This window comes from Varanus komodoensis, unplaced genomic scaffold (genome assembly GCF_004798865.1).
Source record: "Varanus komodoensis strain SLA01 unplaced genomic scaffold, ASM479886v1 scaffold34_1, whole genome shotgun sequence".
NCBI classification, from domain to species: domain Eukaryota; kingdom Metazoa; phylum Chordata; class Lepidosauria; order Squamata; family Varanidae; genus Varanus; species Varanus komodoensis.
Window position 1 is genome coordinate 7,465,905 of NW_025335854.1, and position 17,659 is coordinate 7,483,563.

Below are 17,659 nucleotides of genomic sequence, written 5' to 3' on the forward strand. Positions count from 1 at the left end.
AATCGAGGCAACATGGTGCTGGAGGAGAAGTTTCGTGAATACCTGGACCAGCAGAAAGACAAACCAGGGGGGTCCTAGCTTGAGTCAAGCCGGAGCCTCCCCGGAAGCAAAAACCACCAAAATGAAGCTGTTGTACTTTGAGCACATCATGAGAAGGGAAGTCTTCCCGGAGAAGACCGTGATGCCCACATTTTCCTTGGAAGCAAAAATGACCAAACTGAAGCTGTCAAACTTTGGACACATGAGAAAGAAGCCTCCCCAGGAAGACCATCCTGCTTGGGGAAGCTGAAGGCAGAAGGGGAAAAGGACAGCGACTACGGGATGGGCTGCATAGAAGAAGCCTCGTGTTTACAGGAGCTGCACCTTAGGGAGACAACAGCAAACACACCCAAAAGTTCTCCCATCACTGGCCAAGCTGAGCAGCTTGAAGGTGGACTGAACTTCTGCACATGCAAGACTTCTGCAGAAGGCAGGACCCTGTCGGGCCATCACCCTTCCCACCTGCTTCCCAGAGGTGCAGAAGCCTGTCCTTCTGTCCATCTTGGCACGCCGTGTCTTTCCGCTGCTGCACTCATGAAGCCCTTTACAAATCTGCTGCAAAGCAGCTTAAGGGCACGGCTCTTGCATTACAGGGAAAGAACGCCACAAAAACACACAAAAACAGGGACCGTTTCCGAATGGCTCAGTGCCATTTTTCAAGTCTGATAAGCAACATGCTCCTGTCAAAGGTTGTGCCAAGGAACACAAGATTTCAGTCAAAAGACAGGAAACACCACCTCCAGGCTGGGACACAGGTCTGCCCTGGGTCTGATGGAAATAAAGCTCCCAGCTCCCTCCTCCCTGGGGCAGCTTCCCAGACTCTTGAAAATACAGCACTGGAGAGGACGGAGCAGAACAGGCCTTAATCAAGCAGGTAATTAGACTCATAGTGCATACATGTGTGATTGGCTTACCTCCAAATAAGCTCTCTCACCCCAGTTTAGGACCAGGTTCTGTTTCATGCAGAAATCCTCTCACATCCCTGTGGAGCAAACATAAGAGAAAAAGCTGGAGATTAAAAAAAGAACCCTTCTCCATGGAAATTTGGCATGAAAACAGGAGGAAGAGGACCCCGTGCTCACCCGCCCTCACCATCCGTTCCCCACAGCCCCAGTCACATGCCTTCAGAGGCAATGGTGCAAACTCAGCTTGCGTATCGAGAGAAGTGCTGAGCTGGGCGGGCAGGGGCAGGGAGCCCTTCTTGGCAGGGTCAGGGTCTTTACTTATCTTGCTGGGTGGTTGCTACGCCTTTCCACAGAGAATCAAGCCAGGCATAAGCCACCCGGCCAGGTCCAGATGTTGCCACAAGCTATGCTGCAGGACCCAACAACGAGCCGCGGTTTCTCCACGGCCACCCTGTGGAAGCCACGCTGCTTTCGCCATCCTGGCAAACCCCTTTGGACAATCGGATCTAGTGGATGGTCGTGCCCTGCAAACCAGGTCAGCGACTGCTTGGATGACATGAGCAACCCCGTGTCTCAAGTCCATAAATGGCTGTGCAGCACACTGGTTAAAGCAGGGGTCCTCCAACTTTTTCAACGGGGCCAATTGCAAGGTGCGAGCAAAGGGCACAGGCCAGCAAGGGGGTGCGGGCAGGGGGTGCGGGCCGGTGCAGGGTGGGGTCGGGCATGTGTGGAGATCGTTTTCTCCGAGCAAGTCCAAAGCGATCCCCACGTAAGCAAGCCGCTGCCTCGCCGTGCGCGCGCAGCAAGTCCAAAACCTCTATGGCGAGCCGGATAAATGGGCATGGCAGGCCACATCCGGCCCAGGGGCCGTAGTTTGAGGACCCGTGGATTAAAGTGCTGAGCACTTGCCTGTACAAGCAGATTCATGGTGAATCCCCTGCAAATGTTTTTCGTATTTAAATTGCAAGCAGAAGGAACTTGGGTGTCACCTGACCTATCTGAAGGGTTCTCTATTGCACACTAATATTGCAACACAGTCCAATAATGCAACATGCAAACAATTTGGACTGCTGTTGGGAACATCAGTTCATGGAAAATTTCAGGGACTGATCTCAAACCTGAACTTCCAGTAGATCAGCTGACCAAGAATTTTTACCTACAGAATCAGTTCAAAGGCAAATTCTCTTTCAGTGAATGCCCATTTTAGCAAAACCTCCATTTAAGAGATTTATGATAGAGCTTAAACTTAATTCAAAGGTAGCAATCATTGTTGGAAAGTTAATGTTTAATTTTTCCCTCCCTACTGTAGATCACAACTAACCTACACTAAAGGAGTGCGCTCTGAAATAGCCTTACTGGTTTAAGAAAGTGCTCTCACCAGTAAAAATGGCACCCCACCAACAATTGGTTAATTGTGTTAATTAAATGATACAATGATGTGTATACAAGGAGCAAACTGGTATTTGTATTCACTCTTCCTCCTTTCTGAAAGCAGTCCTGCAAGGCCTACTGAGGTGTGAGTGGCGGGGCGGAGCAGAGCCGGGCTGGCAAATGTCTTTCTTTCTTGCCATTTTCCTACTCAGAATCCCATCTATGAATTCCATGGATGGGGAAAATGAATCAGATCTCATTTCTTTTCCCCTGCAGGGAGAACACAGCTTGGTAGGGTGATCCTGAGCAAAGAGCATATACTGCCCTTCAAGTGGATTTCCCCCTTAATTTCAGAATTCAGTGTGTTGTCTCACCCACAGTTAGTCAGTAGCTTTCAAGGGGAAAGGATCGGTGTAGGTAATAGGGCTTTTTAAAAAAATGCATTTTAAATTTAGCTGAAACTTGCAGTCCTGGAGTGAGATCAAAAAACCCTTCCATTGCTAGTCCATCTACAATTATCCAATGGAGTTTTCACTCTTTTTCTCAGCTTTCCTTGGTATTTCACCGCACTGCATTTATCTGCCACCCTTCTTCCTCTTGCAAGGGATCCAAAGTGGCTTACAAGGTTGTCTGCTTCCTTTTATCCTCGCAAAAGCAACCCCGTGAAGGAGGTTAGGCTGAGAGTGGGTGACTTTGGGCTTCATGGCTGAGTGGGGACTGGAACTCGGAGCTTCCAGGTCCCCAGCTCAGCACTCTAACCACTAGAACACACTGCCTCTGATCATGGCTGTTCAGGTTAAGAAGCTGAAGTCTTTCCTGCAGGGAGGAGACAGGTGTTGTCCTTTCTAGTTACCATTGCAGTCCTGGATACTTCCTTTGTGTTCTTTTTCTTAGTCCATCTGTAGTCACTTTTTAGGCTGCACGTTTACTTAACACAGCAGACTTCCTGAGGACAAGCAACTTGAGTCCTGGTTGGATTGGGAGATGCAGGGAGGGCACCAAAGCCCTCTCTGGAAGCGTTGGAACAGGTATTTGTGGAGCTAGGAAGGTGGCGGCCACGTCTTTGAGGCGAATGACGGCATCCCTTGTGAAGGCTTGAACTGTATGTGTGCAAACACACAGCAGTGAGGGGTAAGCACGCTGCACATGCCCAGAGGCACTTTAGGATATCACTGCTAATAAGAAATGGTGAATTATTAGATGACAATTCTGCATGAAGACACTCCTTACACCATGAGAAGTAAATTTAGAAAGGAGTAACAAGTCTGTCTTTAAAAAATCACAACTGTTGAATTAAAATTATATCCATCAAATAGATCTAACATTTGTACTGAAATGTCAGGCAAATGCCAAACTCGTAAGAATTTCAGGAGAACCACCTGTTGCCTAAGTACATCAGCCTGGTTTCGTCAGAAAGCTCAGCCTGGAACAGATGCCCAGTGTTTCCTGCCTCCAGCTCTTTCACAGAGTCCCGCATTTCATATGCTCCCTGATTTTGAAAAGTGCATCCCGTCTGATATGAAGGACAAGCTTTTAATGCGCCCTTTTAGTTTCAGCACAGGGAAATTTTGCACATAGGTCTCTAGCATCTACTCTCGTCCATGTCAGGCCCGGAGAAGCTAATGGGAGGAAGAACAGTGGCACATTTATAGAGAATCTAATCTGTACTGGGAAAGGGGATTAGAAGGATTCTGTGTTGACAGCTCTTAGCCATGATAGCAAATGGAGTCTTCTCGTTCAGAAGAAGTATACCAGAGTACCAGGTTCGTGAGACAAAGAAGTAGTTACCGTGATCATTGGACGCAGCTTTTGAATTTCCAAACACAGCTGAGTATCACCACAGAAGCAGTTTGGTGGAATCCTGTACAGAGCTGAGCTAGAGGCAAATCTTATATTCTGGTCAAATAGCGCCACCCTGTGGCACCCAAGAAAATGCCCCGTATTTAAGCATTAACTACACAGTATAGGTGGCTGCTGCTGCTGATTACAATGCATTTATATCTGCTTTTTTTCCCTTTTGAGAGGAACCCAAGACGGCTTATGTAGTTCCATTTGATCTTCACAACAACAACAACCCTGTGAGGTAGGTTAGGCCGAGTGTGAGTCACTGGCTCAACATCACTCGGGCTGAATGGGGACCAGAACCCGGATCCCCCAAGTCCTCGTCCCAGGCTCAGCTCCCCACACCACGTGCCTGAGAAAGCGGACTTAAAGTCTGTTGCTGGGGGGCTGTGCTGCATCTTTTTGCTCAGTAGCGTGTGCATCCGCACGGAAGATGCAGCCGCAGGCAGGAGTTTGCCGCTCGGGGTCCCATTTCACGTGAAACATGCATTTTTCAAAATGTTTGCAAACACTTCAAAAGTGTTGCAGTGCGGTACAAGATGCTCCCCCCATTCTGGAAAGCAAGGTGGGCCATGGCTTTGTGCTTTTATTGTTTGGGGACAGGCTGAGAAAGTATGACAAACCCGAAGTGTCATCCGTTGCCACCCAGTGTCCTCTTGGCGATTAGGGAAATGCAGTGTGTGCGTGAGTGTGCGTGCACATACAAATGTGTGTGTACGTATAAAATGGGTGACAACAGCAGTGCTTGAAGGAAGGAACAATGAACTGCTTTCCCACCACCTGGGGGCGGGGGGGATAGGGGATAGTCCAAAGCCTGAATTCGCTCACCAGGTTTCCCTGCAAAAAAACAAACAACCCCTGGTAATTATGTTTCATTTGCATCTCACAGTTATTAAATAAGAGCTTTAAAGTGTCATGAACTGACACCCATCACAAGCACCTGCTCCATTTGTCAACTGCCCGTTTGGATTTGCTGCCAAAAACACTGCACCCAAAACATCCCCGCCCCCAAAGCCTGTTTGCAAACAGGCTGCCTCTTAAAATGCTTTAAAACTTCAAGGAAAGTTTATTTCCCCCACAAAATCAGAATAAATATTTGCACAGGTACAAAACTATGTGTATGAACCACAAATGAAGCCAGGCAGATTGACAGAATTAGGAGATGGCAGAAACCATGCTGTGATGCCACGGAAGATCAACTAACAGCATCGAGAGACAAAGCAGCTAAAGAAAGTACCTTTAACAGTGGAAAATGGCAGGCCCTTCGCTAGTTTGGATCACAGGGATAAGACCAGTGGCCTATTTAAAAGGCTGTTGTAAGAATGATTGATTCTGAGTAATACAATGCTTTAGACTTCCACTAAATAGAGGATTAAAATGGATTAAACAGATAATTAAAACAGATTAAATGGACTAAATTAAAACAAATCAAACAATATATAATTAATATATTATTAAAATATTTTACAGAATACGTAGCTGACCTGTGGATCCTTCTCCCAGGAACTCCAGGACCAGCCAGGTCCCAGCATAACCAAGTTCCCCAAAGGAGAAACAGATCCATGCTCAGGTGAACCAGGTGGCAGCAGGCAATACTGAACAGTCTGAGATTTTCCTGCTTGGGGTACAGCCCAGCTTGTGATTCACCGAGCCAAAACGTCCTCTGACCTCGTCACATGATCTGGCCAGGCTGCATCTTCACCTGGCGTAGAATACCTGTGGCTGTCAACTTTTTCCCCTGGCTTGGCTCCTGAACCATCACTAAACCTCAGTGATCAGTGGAATTAAACTGACAGAGCTTTCCTCTTCTCCATTTTTTAGCTCCCTTTCCCCAGCTATTTCAGCTGATGGAGCTTTTCCTTCCAGCCTTATTTCCAGACCATGAGAGAGTAAACCTTGGGTGCTTTGAGATAAAGGGCTCCTGGCACTCCCCACCTTCCCCACAGCTATAAATTGGTCCACCCTCCCTGTGGCTTGGATGGCATGTGACTTTATCCACAGTGCCGGGTTACCTTGTCAGGTGTCTTTCTGCATCCCCACAACCCCGCCTGGAGACAGAAAGTATATTCAGGGGAGTGCAAGACAGCATAAAATCCTCCACCTGCCATTTTCTTTCCCTTTTCCTCAGTTCAACTTCTCTGCACCCTATTCAATTTGGAGGGATGGCGGCACTGTTTCTTCTTCTTGTTGTTCAGTCGCAAAGCTGTGCCCGACTCTTTGCAATCCCTTGGACAACATTCCTCCAGGTTCTCCTGTCCTCCACCATCCCCTGGAGACCACCCAGTGCCCTCATCCAGCCACCTCAGTCTCTGCCATTATGATATATAAACAGTGGTGATCAGCATTTATATCTCGAATAATGAAGCCCATGGAAGACGTACCAAATATTCCCAGGGGCTTGCCAGGACATAGGGCAGAGGCAGCACTTAGCAGCAGATAAAGTTCAGCGTGGAAAATTATGATTCCCAGAATGACCAAAACCATCTGGGACACAAAGTACTGGAAATGCTTCTGCACATGTTGCACTGAATGCGAACCGTGTGGTGTGTTGGACTGGAGCTCCGGGGATTTGAGTTCTGGCCACTGGTCACCCACTCGGTCCTGAAGCTCAATGGGTGGCTGTGGGCCCGTTCGTGCCTCTCTGCTTGGCCTGCCTCACAGGGTTGTGCTGCGAGTCTAATGGAGAGGCCATGGCTCTGCATCCCTTGCAAAAGGGAAAATGGCAGGATAAACATGGAATAGCTGCGTCCTGGCTGGTGTGTAAGAACACAACCTGTGCTCGCTTCCCTGTGAATTGTGGCTCTCAAGAACAGTTTTGGACTTTTGGCTAATTCTATTCGCACCCAACATTCATTAAATGTTTGAGCCCAGGACACTCAATTCAAACATGGCCAGAGCTGCACTGGAAGCGGGCAAAAGATTCTGAAACGAGACCACGGAAGCAATGCACCCTCCATCTCCTCTGGGCGACCCTCGAGCTTCCATCCCGCTGCTCCCTTCCAGCCAGAGGCCCCCCAGCGCATCTCCCCTCTCAAGTCCCCGTCGAAGCTTCCTCCCTGCCTCGGAAGACCATCGGCGCGAGGGGATGGATGGATGGATGGATGGATGGATGGATGGATGGATGGGGGCACCCTCGCACACGCTTCCCGCGCCTCACCTCCCACCGGAGCCGCCGGCCGCTGAAAGGGAGTCGCCGCACAGCCGCGTATCTGTCCCGCTGCCTCTCCGGGCCGGCTGCCGAAAGCTCTCGGGCCGGAGAGGCTGGTCCCCCTGCGTCGCGTCCCCGCGGATCCCCTGCGCCCGGCGCCCGCGTGCGCCGAGGAAGGAGGCGGCGCTCGAGGCAGCCCGCGGGCGGGCTCGGAAGTGAGGTCACCGGCCCCGCGGGCGGACTCGGGATCCCGGCGCCGCGGGGCCGGGCCGGGCCGCGGGGCAGCGCCTGGCCTGGTGCTGGAGCTGGTGCGCCCTGCCGTGCCGTGCCGTGCCGTGCCATGCCATGGGGCGCAGGCTCCTGCTGCTGTGCGCCTGCCTCTGCGCCGCCGGGACGGGCTCCCGGGGGCCGCGCGGCGGAGCTGGCCCGAGCCCCGGCCTGCTGGGCGGCGAGCGTCACGGGCGCCCGCCGGAGCAGCTGGCCGTCGTCCGGGCGCTCTCCAGGAAGTACTGGAAGCTCCTGGCCTGCACGGTTTGGCAAGAGGACTGCGAGCAGGAGCAGGACCAGGAATGGGAGGAGATGGAGGTGATGCAGGAGGAGGAGGAGGAGGAGGAGGAAAGGGGAGCCAGCAAGGTCGCCCTCGACCAGCCAGGTAAGGGGCTGCCCGCCCTCTCCCAGCTCTTCCCCCGCGCTGCTTGGGCGAAGGTCGGAGCCCCGCTTCCCAGCGCGCCGGCCATGCGACGGAGCTCGCACCCCGCCTCTGGGGCCACGCAGCGGGGCTGCAGCCCCGCCCTTCTCCAACCCGGTGCTCCCCAAGTGTGTTGCACCGCACCTTCCTGCATGCCGGCTGGGGATGGCGGGCACGGCGCTCCAACACACCTGGAAGGGTGGCGAGAGCACACACGCTTGTCCTCGCAGGCGCCCACCCTACAATTTTGCTCGCAGAGGGACCCTCCGCGCGAGAGGGGGGATGCCCCCCACCCCGCCATGCTGCAGCTCGACCCTGAAATTAGCCGTTTCCCCCGACCTTGCGCAGCACCGCAAAAATGCGACACGGAGGGCTTGGAAGTTCGCTTGCATCGGAGCTCGCCCTGCCCCACACAGGGCGGCGCTGATCTGTCCAAGGGACGTGGCTGATCCTCGAGGCAGCCTGTCCCCGGGCGGGTTGGGGGCGAGGGGACTTTTCCTCCATGTTGTGCTTTTTGTCATACGCTGTCACTTCAGGACTTACATATATACTGCACGTTGCCCGAATTTTATGTTAACAGAGTATCACACTGGTCTTTTAACAAAGAGGAAATGAATCGGTCTTCAAAACAGGCAGTTACTTGATTTGGCCTTTGAACAGGATCACGCCTCTCTCTAAGATGCAGCCAACAGGAACCGATGAAGAGAAAGCAGAGCTATTCGCTAGGCATCGCAGAGTGTTTATAGCATAGCTGCTCTATTTTAATATATATTTAACAACAATGCAATATAAAATGGTGATTTATCTATGGCTTTTGCAATGTTTTGGCTGTCAGTGTGATACAGCGATTATGGGACCGGAGACCAGGGAGTTCTGGGTTCCAGCGTCCACCCAGCCATGAAGCTCCATGGGTAACTTTGGGCCCATCCCTCACTCAGCCTAATGTACCTCACCGGGTTGTTGTTCTGAGGATAGAAAGGAGCTATCTAAGCCACCTTGGGTTCCTCACACGAGGGAAAAATTTGGGATAAAAGTGCAATGCAGCAATAATACGCCGAGTGCAATGGTTACAGAAAGAAGCATCCCTCTGAAGGCCTAAACCATCCTAAATTCAATTTATGTTGCCCCTGAGTCATTCACACACAGAGCGGACTAAGAAGGGAAAGTCATAAGGGGAAGTCATGTGGAATGCAGTACTGCAGGAAACAAGAAAGGACGCTATTTCTAATACTGGCCTGTGCAGAAAAGCCTGTGCTCAAACATGACGAAAATAAATGCACCTCAAGAGAAACGGTTCTAGCCAAGCCCACAGGCTGCCCGTTATGCTCACCTGCCTCCTCCTCCTCCTCTTCCTCCAGCGGTCCTAGGAAGCCGCCCTGATGTTCGGTTCGTTGTCCCACTGCAACGCTTTCCGGACTCCTTCCGTTACGTGCTGGTTCCCATTGTGGAGTCTCATTCAGCAGTGGTCCTGTCTAATTCCTCACCCTGGAGCTCTCCAGATGTGTTGCACCACAGGTCCCATCACTCCCAACCCACATGGCTACTCATGGAGAGGCTGGTTGAGTACCTTAAAGGCAAGGACGCTGGACAAGGGGACAGACTGTGGAGAAAAGCAGGGACTAGAATGTCTTGCCAGAGGCACCCAAAAGCCGAGCATGTCATGCCCTGGCGGGAGAGCAAATGGGTGCCACCCTTTGATACCAGGAGCACCACCGAGGGCGGAGGTAGGAAGACACCTCTGGGCAGAGGTCCTGCTCCCCTCCCCGATCCCAACGCCCTCTCTCCATTTGCATTAGCACCAAGGAAAGAGGCACCTAATGCTGCCACAGGAGTGCTGGCTGCCAAACCCATTTTTGACTCAGTGCTTCCATCAGTGCAATGGGAACATTAATAGCTAATGCTGCAAAAATGTTGCAAGGAAGAATGAAAAAGAATGGGGGAGACCCCTAACATGCTTGAGACATGGGCGGAGAGGTGACCCATTCCTTTCCTTTCTAATCCTGGCTCGACTTTCTTCTAGGCTGGAGTTTGCCTGACATAGGCAAGATGGTCTCCAACTGGTACTGCAGTTTTGGCAGGTGCTGCGCTACAGGAGACTGCCGCGTGAGCAACAACATCACAGGTGCTGACTTTGCTTCCCGGGCACCTAAGTACACCATTCCCACCCTCCGGCACGGCCACAGTGCTTGAGGTGCCGGAGTTCAGTCTTGCTAAACAGAACTATTTTTCTTTAAAGCCGCTTGATTTTGACGGCTGTCGCATCCTTTGCTGCACTGAGCACCTTTCTAGGGTAACTCGCTCAGGAAAGCTGAGTGCTCTCTCCTGGGGGGCACCCCACACATCACCACCCCCGTGCGCTTTGCTCCCGCTGCCTTGCCAACAAAAATCCCTCTCCTTCGAGTTTGGAGCTAGAATGTTCACTACGAAAAGCCGAGACCGGTGGGTGCTGGGATGGAAGCGCCAAGCTATTCTGCTTGCTTGGGTCAAATTGTGGAGTCCTCCATGTCAGCACAGGGCAGAAAACAGACCTCCAGATTCCTGAGCACTGGCCATGTTGGATGGCCCTCCTGGGAACCAAAATCCAAAATGTCTGGAGATCTACCTTCTCTCCACCTGGCTTAGACCATGGGTGTCCCACAGCTCCTAACGCTTCCCAGCCAGTCACACATACGGTTGCACTCCAGACAACGCAAGCAAGCAGAGATTAACATGGCAAAAAGCAGAACTGTTTATACCCTGCTCTTTGATATAGCACATTTCTATTGTTCTCAGATTTCTGCAACAAGCTTACACAAATTCTGCAACAAAGCTGAATTCTGCAGCTTGGACCAACCCTGCCCAATTGCGGGATCTTCTCTTAGTTTAGATAATGTGTTCTACTTGTGCAAAGATTAGGAAACTACGGGGCCACTGACATGCCATCTGTAGCCACTTTCTGGAATGTCAGCATGCGCACCAAGTTTCAATCTTGGGGGATGGATGCTTAGCAGCGCTACCCTTCCCGCCCTGCGCAAGCTCCCTCAGTCCTCCCATGCCAGGCACCTGACCATCCCCTTTCCTCCCACCGCATCAGGGTTGGAGATGGACCTGAGCAGAAGACTCCATGGACAACACCTGGCAAAAGAGGTTGTGCTGAAGGCCATTCAAGGCTTCCTGGAGACCCCGCAGCCCGAGAAGGCACTGGTTCTGTCTTTCCATGGCTGGTCTGGCACAGGCAAGAATTTTGTGGCCCGGATAATAGCGGAGAATCTTTACCAGGACGGCCTCAAGAGCGAATGTGTCAGAGTCTTCATCTCACTATTTCATTTCCCCCATTCCAAATATGTGGACATATACAAGGTGAGAAGCCATCTTTTTTCCCTTTTTTGGGAGACTTATTTACTGCTATGCCGAGTTAGCTAAAAGAATTCCTGGAGTGGCATTACTGTTCTGATACTTCCTAGTGAGGGAGCAGCCGTCTCTGCTTCCTAACATTTTGCACTTTGCTGTCAGAGGACTCTAGGGGCAATTATAGCCTTCTTGAGCTTCATGCATCCTCTCCCAGCCTGGGGCCTTCCAGAGGCATTGCACTGTAACTCTTGGAATGCTGGGAGTTGAAGTCCAAAGCAGCTGGAGGTCCCCAGCTTGGGGAAGGCTGGTATAATGCCATGCCATCCCCCAAATCCATATTCAAGTCTGCATTGCTGCTGGAGGTAGAGAAAACTTTACATAAATCCCCACTATCAGAATCTCAACCCTGCCCCCCTTTGTCTTAATGCCAAGGAAAGTGGCTGGATGTTCGATTGGGTACCTGGTCAGAGGGGAAGGGCTGGTACGGTCCAAGGGTCTACATCCTTCCCCAAGACTGCACCCGAGATCTCTAACACTCTTGACCATCCTAAAGTGCAGGACACAGAATAATGGGCTCAAGTTACAGGAAGCCGGATTCTGGCTGGGCAGCAGGAAAATCTTCCTGACTCTTGGAGCAACACGACAGTGGAACCAATAACTCTGGGAGGCTGTGGGCTCTTACACACTGATGCAACTGCACAGCCATCTGAGGGGGATGGTGGAACCCGGAGTCCTGCAGTGGGCAGGAGATCTGGCCCCTTCCCACTCTACTATGATGCTGTGAACTTCAGAGGCAGGCACCAAGAACTATCAGATGGGAAATACCAGGAACAAATCCCTTTTTGTGGTAGGCCTGCCTCTGTGGAACTCCCTTCCCAATACATGCACAAGCCTTCTGTCCCCAGCTCACTGGCAGCATTTAGGGCTGTTTTTAAAAACCTGTTTCCTTCAGCCTAGCTTTCTATCACTGCTCTTATGCTTTTGCTGCTGCTTTGTCTCTGTCCCAAAACGTTGGATTTATCAGTGGCTACAAGTCACTTTGCAAAATTATACTCTAAAAGATGCAACAGAAACGATTAACTACATCTCCTGCAGTGAAACTCACATCAGTTCCTCTTGGCCACCCAGGTCCAGCTAGCAAAACAGATCAGCGAGACGGTGCAACTCTGTGAACAGGCGCTGTTCCTCTTTGATGAGGCAGAGAAGCTTCACAGTGGCATCCTGGACGGCCTAAAACCCTATATGGATCACTATGACAGAATCGACACAGTTGATTACAGGCGGTCCATCTTCCTGTTCCTGAGGTGAGTTAACTTAAAAACCATTTTTAAAGCACATGCATAGATTTGTATGAAATGCATTTGATTTTCTAGCAACTCTTGGTAGGCTCAACAAAAGCTCAGCAAATAGACCAATAAATATCCATCTGAAAGTGGGGTCTATACTTCACCCGTCCATAACAGAAGCACTGCAAGGTTCTGCTCCATGACAAGTGGAGCTGTTCCACCTTCCTGGGACTGTAATATCATTCTTTTAGCCAATCACAAGATGCGCACAGAGAATCCATTCAGACTGTCCTTGTGTTATTTTCCATGAAACAGGTGAGCAATTTAAACAAACATGTGCATAAGTGAATATTCAAGACCAAATGTTCTTGGTCTTGAAAGAAATCCCTTCCAAAGAGTCGACTGCATGCTGCCAAAACATGGGCACCCCCAGCCGTTAGCCAAATTAGACAATCCTTTGTTGGCTGTGATTTCCCCTGAACAAAAACCGAAGGGGTTTCCTGAGCAAGATGCAGCTGAACAGCCATCGATGCGACACTAAGAAGCCAAAGCGATGAGCCACAGGAAGCTTCAGGAAATCCCCAATGTCCTTACCAGGACCATTTCCCTATTCCAAGAAAGACCTTCAGGAAAGCCCAAGTGGGGATGTAACAAATGCAGGGCAAGATGAAATTTTCCCTGAGAACCTGGAATCACAGGGGCCAAACACCGAAATGCTGTTCTTTCTTCCTCCTCAGTAACACCGGCGGCAACATAATCAATGAGGTGGCCCTTGATGTCTGGCGTGCTGGTCAAGCCAGGGAGGAAATCACCATGAAGTTCTTGGAGCAACGCCTGCGCACGGGGCTGCTGGAGGCCAGGGGTGAGCAAGTGTGCAATTCTGCAAGCCGCTGGGAGCAGGAGTCCTGTGTAGACGGACAGGAGACACTGTGTGCCTGTGCGGAAGCTCTTATTTTAAATTGCTGAAAAACACTTGGTTTTGCACATTGTGTGTGCAAAGGGTGTGTTCTGTCCCATCAGCATTGCCTGCTATGGGGAGAAGTGCTTTCTAAGGGACGTGTCTTAAGTACACATTTGATAAGAAAAAGTACTGTGGACACATCCACTCAACAGAGAGAGACAACTGGATACGGTTCTCTGTCTCTATGTGGCAGATTGGATGAAGAGGACTCTAGTCCACAAAAACCTCCGCTGTCATAAATGTGTTGAAAGTGCCACAAGCCCTTGTGTTGTTCTACTGCTAGATGAAGTATCTCAAAACTTAGAAAGTACTTGCATTTTCTAAAATCCATCCTTTGCCGCCATTCTCTCTCCTCCTCTTCCCCTCCTCAGTTTGCTTCCTCCTGTTGTCAACATTAAACTTTCTTCATCTGTAAGAAGCAAGCGATGCAGAGTTTGGGAGGAGATGGATTCTGTATTACGCGTATCTTAATGTGTGATTTTTTTTTCCAGAGGATGGCTATGCCCACAACCACCTTCTAGAAGAAAACCTCATAGACTTTCTGGTACCCTTCCTGCCTCTGGAGTACAGGCATGTGAAGCTCTGTGCTCAGGACGCTTTCCTTGCCCGTGGACTTCCATTCACCGAGGACACACTGGATGAAGTTGCAAGGATGATGGTGTTTGTCCCCAAGGAGGAGAAACTTTTCTCTGCCCAGGGATGCAAGTCAGTTTCCCAACGTATAAATTTCTTCCTTCCCTGACATCCTGGGGATTCACCTACACACAGACTACTCCGCTTCCTCTTGTGTAAGTGCTAGGCACTTGTAACATTTAATTGCACTGTGAATGGACTTTACATTTCCTTACTATGGAAGGAGTTTGTTTATTGGAGGAGACTAAAGAATTTGCAGCAGAAAAGTGGACATACTGTCAGGAAGCAAACACTATGTAGCTGGTGTCTACATGAGTGGTGATGCTGAAGAGGGACAAGTGCAATCCAAGGAGATAACAAGACTTTTGAGCAACTCCTTTGCATTAATTGGACTGAGCAAGTCATCAGGTTCATTGTGAAAGCAGCAGCTCCCAGCTGTGTGAAGAGTAAAACTTCTTCCTTTTTTCTGTAAGACTGAATTGCTTTGAGCAATTATTTGGAAGTAAAGTTCTCTGCTCCTTAAGGGTGCAGCTGAACAAGGACTATTTGCTTGCAGTACAAGCTGCTTCCTCTTCCAGAATCCTCGCACTGAAATGAGGTATTTCTTGGCCCCAAGGCTGGAGGCAGGGCACCAGGTGCTACTTTCTAAAAGTAATTAATACCCTCCTTTTAAATCACACCGTGGTCCTGAGCATAAAGACCCCATGAAGACTACACTCATACCCTTCTTGTTCTTAATTTTTCCAGCACAGATTTTATATGTAGAAGGCATATAGTCTATTCTACTCCAAGGATGTGTTTGGGATCGGTTTTAAAAAAGCCAAAATGACAAGTCACTGATCAAAATGCACTTCCAGCTCAGCACGGAATTTGCACAATAAGCTTCAGTCAATACGAGATCAACGTGAGCGCCAGTGTTTGCTGGCATTGCTTTCCAGAACCTGGGTCAACTAGAGCTTGGCAGAAGTACCTGCTCCTTTTGCAGCACAACACACAATGAGGCAGCTGAAGTGGGCGCTCGCGCAGCGCACACACGCTGGCCTGATGCACGTCACCGTTCTGGCCACCAGCCAGGTGTGCAAAAGGTCTTTGGGACAGGCGATCTTTTGGGAGATCGTGTCGTCTCCCAGGGGTGGCTGGACGGCCGCCCCCATCAGCTCTGGGTAGCATACCTGATAGTAAAGAATGGTGGCAACTCTAGGTCAACCTCAGGGGACACACGTATTCCTTTGCTGTATTCCTGGCAAGAAGTCTGTGGATGCAGGGCAGGTTGCAGCACACTCTGCCAGACTGACCCACGCTGGGCTGTCCAGCAGGTCCCGCAGGGCCCACATCCCTAGGAAGCGGGGCTGGGACAACTTCGCTCTGCCAGCAACACCACTCAAGAGTAATACTAATCCAAACATGGACACAATTCTGTAGAATGCATCAGTTCACAACAACTAGACCTTTTACATTTTACTTACCTTTCCCCTGTTTTTAAAGAACTGAAAGCGGCTTACATCATTCTCCTCCTCCTGCTCTCCATCTTATCCCCAAAACAACAACCTGCGGGATAGGCTGGGCTGAAAGTCTCTGACTGGCCCAAAGTCACCCAGGTGGCTGAGCAGGGACTAGAACCCTGATCTCCCGAGTCCCAGTCTCGTGCTCTTAACCACCACGCCACACTGGCTCTCCAACTTGATTTTCAAATTCTCACGATGCCACTTTGCAGCGGGCTCTGCCGAGTGGCAAAGGACTTTGTACAAAGAAGCAACTCAGAATAGGTGTGCTGGCCCTATGGACCCATAGCCAAGAAGGCGAGTGAACAAATTCACTCATTCCACTTGATTATTACAGTTGACGACTACTAGCCAAAGAAAATACTGCAAGGTTTTATTTGGTTTGCATTGCCAAATAGTAAAACGTTTGTGACCAAGGCTAAATACGTGCGCCTGGGGAGGAAGGGAAATAGACTGGGACATGCTGAGCAATCGCGGTCTGGCTGGGAGGGCAAGAGTCCCTTCCCACCGAGCCACTGCAGTGTTCAGCGCCACCCCCAGATGAGGGGCTAGCTGCTGGCTGGCCCACTGGACAGGAGGGCTTCTGGCAGAGGTTTGTGGTGGAAAGCAGCCAGTGAAAAAGAAGAGTGACGACAATCTGGCAAGACTCTGCTAATGTCGATTCTCTGTCTGAAGGGGCGATACTGGATGGAGTCCTGTCAGGATGATGATGTGGTCAGAGTTGGCGCAGAGAAACCAGGATTCAAATTTCCTTGGGTCTGAACAGAATCGCTTGGTTAGTAAAAAGCCAGCGGTGGCATTGGTACTACTGACCCATTTTCAGCTCTTTTGACCCCACAAATCCATCCGAGCCATCCTCCTCCAACATCAGGGTTCAGCATCCTGTTTTTTGAATGAGTGTAAACATCACATTTTTCCTTGCATGCCACTTGAAAAACATCTGGTGTCAAAGTCTATGTGCCAATAAAATATTGCAACTTTTATTTAGAAACCAAATGCAAATTGGCAAATTTCATTGCGGAACAGCAGGCAGAGAGACACCCCCTCGAAGGGGCCTTTATTTACATCAAGTTAACACTGTTTGCAGTTCACAGTCAGGCAATAGTGAAAATTTAAATTAGGAAAAAACCCCAAATATATTACAACAAGAAATAAAAAACAAAACAACAAGTGACGACACTGGAGGTGTGGGTTGTGTGTGTGATTCGCATGACTTCTGTTCCATCTCATTTTCTCCTCAGTGACTTCAACTAACAGAGTGTCAGGGTGATTAGAGCCCCCCCCCACCCCCCGCCCCACACTGGAGAGCACGTGACTCAGGCAACTGCAGAGCGATCGGGCTCTCCTGATAAGCTGCCCCCGTGGAATCCAGGAAAAGGCCACATGTTCATTGCATGAGCATGATTTCTGAAAAGCTGCACACACGGTTGACTGCGTGTGGTGCTGAGCTGGGACGTGGCGGCATTAAGTGAGCGTGTGAGGCATTTATTTTCCGAGGCGGCGTGTCGCATCACAGGTGCGCCTCACAGGGAAGAGGAGGAGAGGAGGGCGCCAGCCGTCTAGGGGCTTTGTGCTCCAAGTGTAGCGCCATCAGTGATGGATTTGGTCAGTACGCCCAGACTGCTCAGGGGCAGTTTACCAAATCGGCACACTGCAACAGCAAAACATCACCCGGCCTGTGCCACTGAGAGGAGCAGCAGCAGGAGGAGTACATACCCTTAAGAAAGGAGAAATACTATCTCAGGAGGGCTAAGCTGAACCCAGTCTCCGAAATATGAGTTTTGTATGTTGAAATAATTTTTAAAGATATGACCCCCAACATGCATCCTAAAGTGGTACAACGCAGGAAAAGCTTTACCATTAGATTTTACTATATGTACAAAATGGACCCAGTTACTACAGGAACAATTTGCTTTTTCACATTCAGTGAAGGAGTTAAGTGAATAACTTAAGG

General features: G+C 50.1%; 2 protein-coding genes across 4 annotated transcripts in view; one reads left to right on the top strand and one right to left on the bottom strand.

Annotated features, from left to right (window-relative positions):
• The window catches only part of SOAT1 (sterol O-acyltransferase 1), a 58,529-nt gene extending 49,085 nt beyond the window's left edge, over positions 1–9,444 (bottom strand). Inside the window, exons 1-3 of one of the 3 annotated variants that reach the window (XM_044439264.1) lie at positions 9,324–9,444; positions 3,169–3,415; positions 954–1,021 (exon numbers count right to left, since the gene is read on the bottom strand). The gene's annotated coding sequence lies outside the window, so the exon portion shown is untranslated. Of the gene's footprint in view, positions 1–953; positions 1,022–3,168; positions 3,491–9,323 lie in introns of those variants that run through there. The other 2 variants (XM_044439263.1, XM_044439266.1) reach the window with 2 other exon arrangements.
• On the top strand, positions 7,651–14,925 carry TOR3A (torsin family 3 member A). Its single transcript, XM_044439139.1, has 6 exons — positions 7,651–7,957; positions 10,014–10,115; positions 11,067–11,332; positions 12,452–12,627; positions 13,347–13,471; positions 14,062–14,925. The coding sequence occupies exons 1-6, from the start codon at positions 7,651–7,653 to the stop codon at positions 14,310–14,312; spliced, it is 1,227 nt and encodes a 408-aa protein (XP_044295074.1). The 3' UTR covers positions 14,313–14,925.
• The last annotated feature ends 2,734 nt before the right edge of the window (positions 14,926–17,659 follow it).